The following is an 11,661-nucleotide window of genomic DNA, read 5'->3' on the forward strand; positions in this document are numbered from 1 at the left end:
ATCAAGAAATACATATGTCTCTTCAATTGACATTCACAGTTTTCATCTAGATAATAGGACACTCTCTCTATATGTATCCTTTTCTTCGCATCGCACTTTTTCTCTAAAATTTTTTCTGAATTTCTGGCTTTTGCAAAAGTATTTTACCCAGCAACTACACATATGTCTCTAGTTATGAAGTGAATACGATCGTCGTTACGCGAAGTATGAAAAAACTTTTAGCGTATAATTTGACGCGTATTGGTGATGTACATACCGTGCACAACACAATATACCTCTCTTCTTATTAGCGTGAACGTTGTTTTTTGTGACTTATTCTTATGTTCGTAAAGTTTTGGAACGAAAGGAACAGCTGTTATCAATTGAGAATAGCATTTGTAATATTTAATGCATTCTTCGACGAAGCAGCCAGGTTATTGCACTCATATCGCGGGACATGCGTGATGAACATCTGTCGCACTAGTATGGCAAGTGAGGTGAGCGTCTTCGCATTAGTCTTCGGCATGGATATTTCCAAACATTCAGGGTACAGAGGTAGCGAACATTTGATATGTATCTTTCGCGAGTAAGAGCGAGAATTTCCTGAACATTTTTTGGATTAGTGTAATTGCATATATTTAAATAAATACTAGTATTTAATATATAAGCCAAGATTGTGTGTGTGTGTGTGTGTGCCTATAAATATTTTATTTTGCAAGTGTGATGTTTGCAAAAAGAGATATTCTTGAATATTGTTATAAAGTTGTTATAGTTTTTAGAATTCTTTCGTAATCTTTAATAATTATACGTGCCCGAAATTAAAAATTCTTGTATAAATTTTCTGAACTTTCAGTTTTAGAGTTTCAAAATATCGTAAATTTCAATTATTAAATAAATTTTAGTATTAAATAATAATTATTAAAATTAAGTAAATTTTCTTCTAATTGTATATAACTTTTGTTACTAGACTTTACGTGGGCGGTTGAATTAAATCGCTTGGGTTTAGAACTGGTCGGATTATGGCCCAAGAGCGATAAAATATCTAAAAATAAATTCGCTTCCGATCTTCGCGTGATCATTATTTTCGTTATAGTGGGATTTGCCTCTGGTATACCTCTCACATGCTCCCTTATACGAGTTTGGGGGAACATGATACTTATGATAGACAATCTCCAAGTTACTTTATCATTTCTAGTAATCTTGTTAAAACTTGTTATTATGCGATGGAAACAAACAGGTATGATTAGAATTATTTATGTAACACAAAATTATCAAAAAAGTTTATATTTATTATACAAAATATATAAAGCTTAACGTGTTTTTAAAGGTACTTGCCTTATCTTTAAAACGTGACGCGATGTGGGATGATGTCCTGCAGTAAATGATTATTTTGCTATATTTCAAAGCACTTTTATCCATCATAAAAATGATGGCAGAAGACTGGATGGAATTGAAGACAACAAAGGAGAGAGATGTTATGATGGAACGAGCACAGATTGCCAGAACTATTGTCATTAGCGGATACGTTCTAATGGTATCGGAGTTCATTATGATCATCGTTCTTCCGTGTTTTGGCTTAACGTTAAGGCATGTGACAAATCTCACGGATCCGGGCAAGCCGCTGCCGCTGCAGACTTATTATTTTTACGATATAAATAAGAGCCCGCAATTTGAATTAACATACGCCGTTCAAGCTATTACAATCTTCTTGGCCGCTGTAACTTACACTTCGGTAGACGCTTTTCTTGGACTAGTGATCCTTCACTTCAGTGGTCAACTGGAAAATTTCAAAGGCCGTATAACTAGTTTGGTTTCGTGCCAGAATTTCATCTACGCTCTAAGTAATAGCATAATGAATCATATGCGGCTCATCAGGTATCTATGTACATATACACACATGAATATTTTCGATATAATTACACGATTACAATTAAAATCTAGAAAGATTCTATAAAAAAAATTTATTTAGCAAGTCTTTAGTAAAATCAATTTAATAATCAGATACAACACTTTTTAAATTTATTTTAAAGAACTTACAGGAAACAATCGTATAAAACATTATGGAAAAAATAATATTTAAATAATTTATAATTTAGTATACATTAAAATTATGTGTACATTGTTATCCCAAATTCAGATTGTGAAGCAGATATTTTTCATACATTATTGACATTTTATTTATATTTCAATTCTAATTTTTATAACATTTTCTATTAATACTTTAAAATGTAAATTACAAGAAATATCAAAAATAAATATAGAATAATATTTCATTAAATACGATAAAACAATAAGTATCTTCTAAGTACTTTTCTGTTATAATTAATAAAAGAAATGTAAGAAACCTTTTTGCAAAACTTTATTGAGATAATAGTTTTAAATATTTTTTAGATTTATTGTGAAAAATTAAAAATTGTAATTCTTTAAACATATTTTTATAGATTCGCTAATATGATTGAAAATACCTTTACCTTAATGATGTTGAGCTTAGTATTTTACTTTGGTATTGTATTTTGTCTACATGGATTCTTATTGCTCACTGTAAGTTTTTAAACAGAATTCTAATTCAGAATATTAATGCACTTCGTATATTTTTATTTCTTAGAAAACATCTTTTATCTTTTTTATTTCAAAATGTGTAGATTGTTGTTATACCAACTGGCATTAACTAATTCTTATTAATTAGCAAGGTATATTGTTCAGGTGATTACCGAAGAAGGTAATTTTTCTTTAGCACGGTTATGTTTTCCATTAATTAGTATCACCATTTTACTTACGCATACCTTTCTTTATTGCGGTGCCGGAGAGATTGTAACAATGAAAGTGAGTTACAAACTCAATTCGTTAAAATTCATAAATGTCTTGTAGCACTATATGTCATATTAATACAACATAACATGTTATTAATATGTTATTCTATACATGCATGTTAAGTGTGAAGAAGTATATCGTGCTTTGTGCGATCTTGAGTGGTACAAACTAGAACCGAAAAAGACAAAAACTTTTATCTTAATAATGGTACAAGCCAGCCAACCTTTCCGTATCACTGCAGGAAAAACATTTCCACTTACAATGACCACATTCTGCAGTGTAAGATTATTAATAATTTATCTAAAATTTATTTTGTCGTTAATCTGAAAAAATATTTGCATTACTTACTTCCTTTAATATATAACGTAAATGGAAAAAATATCTTTTGCATTAACCGCTTAATTTTTAGTCCTTTTATTTTCTTGTAGAGTATACTTAATCGTTAAAACATAAATGCCAAATTAATAATTTATATTTTTTAAATACTTTTAATTGCATATTTATCAGTTTAAAAAATTGTATTCTATTATCTACTTACATAGAGAATATACGTTACAGTTGTTGAAAACATCGGCTGGCTACATATCATTTCTATTCGCAAACCGAAGATGAGAAAGAAGTCAAAATCACGCTAGTACGACATTTATATTAAAAGATTTATGAGAAAAGTAGATGTAATAATCTTTTAATTAAATAATTACAAATGTAACGGAGATATATTAATCATAATAGAAATAAAATATTTGTTATTTAATTCAATGTTTGTTATTTTATGTAATATTTGAAATTAATATATTTGTTAAAAAATATTATTTTTTATTTTTATAATCACTACGTTAACAATACCTTTTTCAGTAAAATACTCCTTAAAGTTCAAGATTTTGATAGTGATTTAAGCATTTTAATTTAACAATAAATAGATATTAAATATATTATACATAACATATTTTTAATTTAGATTTATTAGAATTCAATTTGTAAAGAAATTATGTATTTTACAAAAGCATATATTTTATTTTGTAAGAACTCAATATTTTCAACAATTCAGTTACAACGAATATATCTTTGAATGTATCTTTTCTAATAAATACAAAACGAATAAACGACGTGAATAAACGTGTGATGCATTCTATAAAATCTATTAACTACAGCAAAGTTGTATAAACCATGCGATCGAAGCGTGAGAATACAACAGCTGTATATAAGCGCGTTTTTTTTCTAACATGATATCTACCTGTTATTATAAAATTTTTCATTCCTAAATGTTTTGCACGATATTCGATGCTGAAAACTTGTCTGGAAATATAAAACGAGGGTCGGACGATATAAAATATTTAAAACACTTCCGATGCAAGTTCATCATTCGGCACTTTCGAGAACTTTTGAAAGCATGCGCAAGCAATACTTCTTGTTAAATAGAAGGTAACGTGGTTTCATGAAAAAGGAACAGCTGTCAGTCTATATTCGACATGAACAGTTCGAAATATACCGGATATCAAGGTGCTCGCTGTTAAAATTGTTGCACCTGCAATTTGAAAGAAAATAACCTTATAAAAATTTATTTATTTATTATGTGCACGTGTGTGAACAATAGTGGCATTTAATATACATTTCACTTTATCAATATATATTAAAAGAACTTCTTTTGATATCCTTTTATATATGCAGTGTATTAAACAATTGTAACAGAAAATTAGCTACATTTAATTACAATAAATAAGAAGTAATATCATAATAAATTAGTGCTTTTTATGATTCATATTTATTATTTTACTTAATAAATATGGATTATAAAAATAATCTTCGAATTTGTATAATTAATATCATTCAGAGATACTGTTATACACAATTAGGGATTTATAGAAAATTATTTTTGAATATTCTATTTATTTCACACATCTGTTAAACACGACATTGTGTGTTAAGCAAATTGTTTTGTTCTAATTGTGGATTTATTTATTGCATATTTATGATTGTGTGATGCTTTACATGAGCTCCGATTTATTAAAGTTTCTACAGGTAGATTTCACATGGGCGGTGAAATTAAATCGAATCACTTTAGATTTTATTGGACTGTGGCCTAAAACCGCACAGAACCCTCGACAGAAGTTAATGTGCAATTTTCGAGCACTTATCGTCTTTCTGTCAATAACATTCGGCGTTCTGATCCCTTCTATACATTCCTTCATAAGAATTTATGGAGATATTATGTTAATGATAGATAATTTACAATTTACTTTACCAGCTATAACTTGCACAATAAGAATCATAATTTTTTGGTGGAAGAAAGAAGGTAAGCAATTTTCTGCTATAACTCTGAACTGCAAATGTTGAACATGAGAGATATACGTATCAAAATTGTAATAAAATTATAATAATCTTTGTTTTGAAATTACGAAACTTTGTCTTTGTCACTTATTTATACTGTTTTTCGTCTTAAAACTATAATAAAAGATGGAAGTTTTTACTTCAACTCTATCTTATTAAACTTTTTATTGCTGACAGTTCAACTTGTTATAGTTTCTATTATAATATTGTTTAATTGTGCATTAAAATATACAATATTGACGTTTTCGAAGCTATCATACCAATCATAGATATGGTTGCGGAGGATTGGAGAAAATTGAAAAATGCGCAAGAGAGAAATATAATGATCAGAAAAGCGCAGAGTGCACGCTTACTTATTATGTGCGCATATTGCATCATGACAGTAGGATGCCTGTTTATCATCGTTCTTCCTGGATTTGGAATGTCGATAAGACTAACGCCCAATATTACTGATCCAGGCAGATTAGTGCCTCTGCAAACCCATTACATTTACGATGTATCAAAACGACCTCAGTATGAATTGACGTATATAAGTCAATCAATCTATATAGTTCTCGCAGTTATGTCTTATACTGGAATCGATCATTTTCTTGGGCTGCTAGTTTTCCATATATCCGGCCAATTAGACATTCTCAAGGATCGTTTGACACATTTAGATAAATACATCAACTCTCACGACATGTTAAGGACATGTGTGGCACGACACATTTGTTTACTTAGGTTTGATATTTACGAAAAATATGTAATATATATGAAATCCGTACAACAGAATAACGTTAAAAAACAACGCAATATCTAATACACCAAAATAGATGTCACTGTGTTGTCTTTTGACATAAATCTACTACTTGGGAAATATATCTAATACACAGAATGTCTTTCGTAGAGCTATTGCCATTATAGAAGATACGTATAATATAACATTGCTCTCATTATTCGTATATTTTGCAATGCTCTTTGCTTTCTACGGTTTCCGCATAATTATCGTGAGTGTGCAAACATTTGAAAATAAAAATTTGCTTATTAATTAATTTTTAATACAAAACGTAAATATTAAAAATTACTGACGCAATAATATCTAAGTTGTTACTATATGTATTTATAAGATATTTTGTGATAAACATTTTTGAAATTATCTTAATTATGATAAATTGTGTTTTTTTTTACTTATCCTATAAATTAATTAGCTATTCGACGGAGGAAATGATTTATCACTCACACGCTTGGTGTTTTTTATATCAACGATTTTTAATTTATTTGTACATATGTGTTTATATTGTGCTCTGGGCGAATTTTTGATGGCCCAAGTAAGTTGCATTCTTTTTTACTATAAACATCGTATAATTATATATGTTACGTGTCTGGCATTACACTTATATTACAATATGATTCATTTAAGAAAGAAGTTTGTCTTAATGCACAATAAAGTTTAATATTTATCATGCATAAGCGCATAACGAAAATAAATATTAATATCAAAATATAATACAGAAATATATTGATGATGATTTAATATCATTTTTATCAAATTAAATATTGTAACAAATTAATGTAAACTTTTAGAAAATAAAAATTAGTAATTTATTGCATTTATTATTTACGTAAATGCATTAATTTACAATTTAAATGAAAATATAAATTACTTCATAATCAATGACTAGATTATTCTCATTACGGAACAATGCATACAATTTTTGTCTATAGAGACTTTTAATACTTTTTAGTGTAATGAAATATATTATGCAGCCTACAGTAATGAATGGTATTCCCTGGATCCAAAACTTGCACAAGACTTGTTGTTTTTGCTGATAAGAGGTGCTAAACCGATTTATCTCACCGCTGGAAAAATATTCCCCATGACAATGACCACATTTTGCTATGTAAGATATTTTAGTGTTTAATAATTATTGTGGTAAAACATTTAAATGACTGTAATTTTAGTAATATTTTTTATACAATAATTTGACAATTAAATATTTTATTGCATCTATGTATACTTTATGCATATATATATGTACCTCATATTATACACACATACACTATATGTATATAATTCTAAACTTTGTGTGATCATAAATTCATTACATTATTAATTATTACTAAAAAAATGTATTTTTCAGTTAATAAAAACATCAGTCGGATATATATCTGTTTTACATACGACGAGGAATTATTAGAAAAGTGAGATAGAGTTAAAGTTTTTCTAATAATATGTTATTTGTATAAAATGCAATAAACTAAGAATTATATAAATATTAAAATGTTATTGGCAAATAAATTATATAGATTTTATTGCATAATTTAACGAAAATATGTTGGAAATTCTATTAGATGATTAGAAGTAAAATATATTCGAATTAAACTCAATATGACAACCACATGACAACTTTTATGCCACATCTATATGCAATTAAAAAAATAAAATGCGAACTGAGCGTTCGCCTCATACGAAGACAATGGAGGGTTAAAAACAGGGAATTTTAACTTTAATAATAAAGATTTTCTTATACATAATTGCAATAATCCAATAATAATAAAGCTATTGTACAAAATGTTCAAATATATTTATAACGTTTACAGTATTAAAGAGAATTCATATGATCACATTGATATAGTGTGGAAATAATATAATTAAATACACATTTTAATTTGTATAAATATGATTTTGTTTGTAAGTATAAAGTCCAAAACAATTCCACTCTAATAAAATTTTGTACGTATAAAATTGATCTAAATTTACTTTGTTATGAGTATCAATTATTAATAAAATAAAATTATAAATAAAATTATAAATAGGTATTCCAATTTATATCTATCAATATTTATGTCAAAAGTGCTTTTGGAGTGTTATAAGATATATGTTACCATCGTAACGTACTAACATGGTGGTAAACATGTTATTATATTATGCGTTGTATATGATCAATTACATATGATTGTTATTTAGGGAAGACAAGGGCACGCATATGGATACAGAATTAATTACAGACACATATGTTTCTGTATTTAATTTTATATCAACTTGCGTGCCCTGATCTCCCCTAAATAGTAATCACACATAACTGGTCTTGCGTGCATGGGAATATGTCACATGTATGGCATTATATTTATTGTATTTTTACTCACCTGTTATTATTCACGTTTCGTCGATGACTACTTGGGACCAGAGATAATGAGAATTAATATGATTATTATGAATACTCATGCTGGATATCGATTACCATGTATTTAAATGTTCTCAACATATGTATGCATATGTGACCCAAGTTTTTATTGAATGATAAATAATTTAGTAATATTAAACAGAAAGAGAGAGGGAGAGAGAGCTGGGAAAGAATATGCGGTTCAAACACTTTCTTCAGTATTGCAGATCAAAGTTACTGAAATTAAAACATTCAGCATCCAAGTCTTCAGGAAAATGACTAGTTTCTATAACTACCATCGATCGATGATGAATGATTGCGACGAGTTGGTATCTTTTAAAATAGCAACTCAATCTTTACAATGACGTTATCACGAAGAGAGATGCGATTTCAATTTGGAGATCTGCAAGTAAGTTATAGATGATACGTAAATTATTTTTCACGACATTACATGTCATACAACGCCGGATTATATGTGTCATCTATTGTTAATATAAGTATAGTAATGTTATAAGCTATAACTCATTGTAAAAACGTGTGAATATAACAAATGTTCCCATAAGCGTTTTCTTCATCTACGTGTCACAAAGACCTATTATTACGAAAAAATTTTTTATTATTTTGCGTGATGTTTGGCGCTGAAAACTTGAAACGAGGGGATGCAGAATATTTAAAATACTTTGTTGCAAGTTGATTCGCCTCTCTCGAGCATTATTATTTTGAGCATGCGCGAAAAATGCTTTTTGCTGATTACGAGGTGATATCGATTCATAAAGGAGAATCAGACGTCAGTCTCTAGACAACACTCGACATGGAAAGTCCAAAATATAATGGATACCAAGGTGTTTATTATCGTTGTAACTGTTATTGGAAAAATCTTAATATATAAGAATTTTCATTACCATGTGTACGACTAATAATAGTATTTGAAAGTTTTAAATTATCTTATTGCTTTTACTATATATAATAGTATTTCGGATTAAGTTATTGAATTATTGCGACAAAACATTAATTACATCTAACGTAAGATCTTTCTTGGAGGAGGGGGGGATTATTTATCATATTCTATTCTTTTATATCTATCACTAAATTTGCGTGATTAATAAAAAATGAGGTATTTTTAAATATTATTTTTCTCGCATTTTATTAAAAAATATTTTATATTTGCCCATTAACTGTGGTTTTACTTGTGTGTGTTAGAAATTAATGAAAATAAATAATCTTATAAACTTCGGACTCACTAAGACTTCTACAGGTAGATTTCGAATGGGCAGTAAAACTGAATCGTTTTATTTTAAATTTGATTGGGCTTTGGCCTAAGACTGTACAAAATTCTCGACAAAGATTAATGTGCAATTTTCGAGTGCTCGTCATTTTGCTGAATTTAACGCTTGGTCTTCTTATTCCTTCTATACATTCTTTGACAAGAATTTTTGGAGACATTATATTAATGCTAGATAATTTACAATACACCCTACCACTTATAAGTTGCTTGATAAGAATCGTAATTTTCTGGTGGAAAAAAGAAGGTAGATATTATTTATGATTATCTATCTAAATTATAATTATAAAAGCACATAATTTAATAGTATATTGTGCACCAAGAGGCGAAAGTAGCGTTTTTCAGACGAGTGTGATTCGGCTCGGGCGGCAAATCACACGAGTCTGAAAAAGCTTTCGACCCGAGGTGCACACGATATTTTTCACAACACCTCTTTACGGAAATGTTCGACTTTTGAATGCCTGTAGAGTGTGTGCGTTTGATGTTCCATTCATACAGTTTATACGCGCGTGTAGTTAAATAGAAAGAGAAAAAGAGAGTGATGTGAGGTCCAAAGGCAAAGCCCCTGGGGGGAGGCGAAGCCCCCCACATAAAAAAAATAAAAATAAAATTAAAAAATATATATATAAAAATAATTTTAATTTTAAAATAACAATAAAATTTCCAAAAAATGTAAAAAATAGACATAATTTTTGAAATATAAATATATCATTAGACACGTGAAAATGTCAATAAATTAATAGACGGCAATACGAGTCAAGCGCGGTACGTGGTGCGCAAATAGAGAATTAATAGTTACAGAATGGAAAGTATCTACAGGCATGGAAAGTCGAACTTTCCGTGGAGGTGTTGTGAAAATATTATATTATAATTATAATGTACACACATATATAATATTTTAAAAGTCTATATCAATATTCCATAAAATAACTTGATTTTATTTATGTAAATGAAATCAATCATATATGTATATATTCTATTTCTGTATAAAGAACAAACTATATTAATGTATTTTCTAAACTCTTTGAATCATAACTTGCTGTGTGCGTTTGTTACATTAAAAATATCTATACGTTATTTATTTTTTAAAATAAAACAAACGTTTTACACAATACAATTACATTAGTCATTATGTATGTATATAAAAATATATTAATAAAAAATCACAAAAAATATATATATATATATAAAGCCGGTAGTATACATAGGCCGGTATTCATAGTCTTCAAGATCGTCTTAAGTAATGTCTTAAAACGCTAATACGGCTCTGTGATTGGTTTATGACATCTTAAGATTGAACTTAAGACGGTCTTAAATAACTATGAATACCGGCCATAGTCAGATCTTATTCAAGATCGTCTTAAGTTTATCTCTAGATGCTGAACGACTCGTTTCATTGGCTACGGAATATCTAAAGATAAACTTAAGACGATCTTATATATAAGATCTGACTATGAATAATAGACATAAATAATATGAATGACTATGAATAATAAACATAAATAATATGAGTGAGCTTATGAGCAATAAAAATCGCATATTACAAATTTATTTCTGTTTTTTACATAACACAATAACTTTGTTTTTTTTTATTAAAAAACAAGAAAAGATTCTTACTTTTTTGTTTATATTTAAACTTGTAATGGTTCCTTATTCCGATTCAATAATTATGTTCTTTAAAGCTATCATACCAGTCGTGAATATGATCGCAGAAGATTGGCTAAAGGTGAAAAGTGCACAAGACAGAAGTGTAATGATCAAAAGGGCACGGAGTGCACGCATAATTATTACATTTGCCTTTTGCATAATGGGAACAGGAGTCTTTTATCTTATCGTTTTGCCTATCTTTGGAATATCGATGAGAGACACAACCAACATTACTGATCCAGGCAGACTAATGCCTCTACAAACTTATTACATTTACGATGTAACAAACAGTCCACAGTATGAACTGACATATATTAGTCAATCTATTTATATTATTGTCAGCATGATGTCCTACAGTGGAATCGATAATTTTCTCGGACTACTAGTTTTCCATATATGTGGTCAATTAGAGATTCTGAAGAACCGTTTATCAAGTTTCGATAAATGTGTTAATTCCCACGAGATAAAGAT

The 11,661-nt window shown here is 28.5% G+C and overlaps 2 protein-coding genes across 7 annotated transcripts; both read left to right on the forward strand.

Moving 5' to 3' along the window:
• The first annotated feature begins 9 nt into the window (after nt 1–9).
• LOC139808282 (odorant receptor 13a-like) lies at nt 10–3,608 on the forward strand. Of its 3 annotated transcripts, none has more exons than XM_071770093.1 (7): nt 10–534; nt 1,073–1,216; nt 1,386–1,854; nt 2,421–2,520; nt 2,683–2,802; nt 2,914–3,069; nt 3,349–3,608. In XM_071770093.1, exons 1-7 carry the CDS (start codon nt 321–323, stop codon nt 3,400–3,402), a joined length of 1,257 nt encoding a protein of 418 aa, XP_071626194.1. In that variant the 5' UTR covers nt 10–320; the 3' UTR covers nt 3,403–3,608. The 3 variants fall into 3 exon arrangements, with proteins under 3 accessions (XP_071626194.1, XP_071626191.1, XP_071626193.1); XM_071770090.1 differs by having other exon boundaries at nt 11–534; nt 947–1,216; nt 3,349–3,607; XM_071770092.1 differs by lacking the exon at nt 2,683–2,802 and having other exon boundaries at nt 11–534; nt 947–1,216; nt 3,349–3,607.
• Nucleotides 3,609–4,024: 416 nt separating this feature from the next.
• LOC139808294 (odorant receptor 4-like) lies at nt 4,025–11,361 on the forward strand. 4 transcript variants are annotated; one of them, XR_011730825.1, is made up of 7 exons: nt 4,025–5,083; nt 5,370–5,838; nt 6,005–6,104; nt 6,306–6,425; nt 6,843–6,998; nt 7,239–8,670; nt 11,226–11,361. XR_011730825.1 is itself a non-coding variant. In XM_071770126.1 (7 exons), exons 2-7 carry the CDS (start codon nt 4,903–4,905, stop codon nt 7,293–7,295), a joined length of 1,083 nt encoding a protein of 360 aa, XP_071626227.1. In that variant the 5' UTR covers nt 4,025–4,290; nt 4,810–4,902; the 3' UTR covers nt 7,296–9,654. The 4 variants fall into 4 exon arrangements, 3 of the variants coding, with proteins under 3 accessions (XP_071626227.1, XP_071626226.1, XP_071626225.1); XM_071770126.1 differs by lacking the exon at nt 11,226–11,361 and having other exon boundaries at nt 4,025–4,290; nt 4,810–5,083; nt 7,239–9,654; XM_071770125.1 differs by lacking the exon at nt 11,226–11,361 and having other exon boundaries at nt 4,025–4,290; nt 4,814–5,083; nt 7,239–9,654.
• The last annotated feature ends 300 nt before the right edge of the window (nt 11,362–11,661 follow it).

This window comes from Temnothorax longispinosus, chromosome 2 (assembly GCF_030848805.1).
Source record: "Temnothorax longispinosus isolate EJ_2023e chromosome 2, Tlon_JGU_v1, whole genome shotgun sequence".
NCBI lineage: Eukaryota > Metazoa > Arthropoda > Insecta > Hymenoptera > Formicidae > Temnothorax > Temnothorax longispinosus.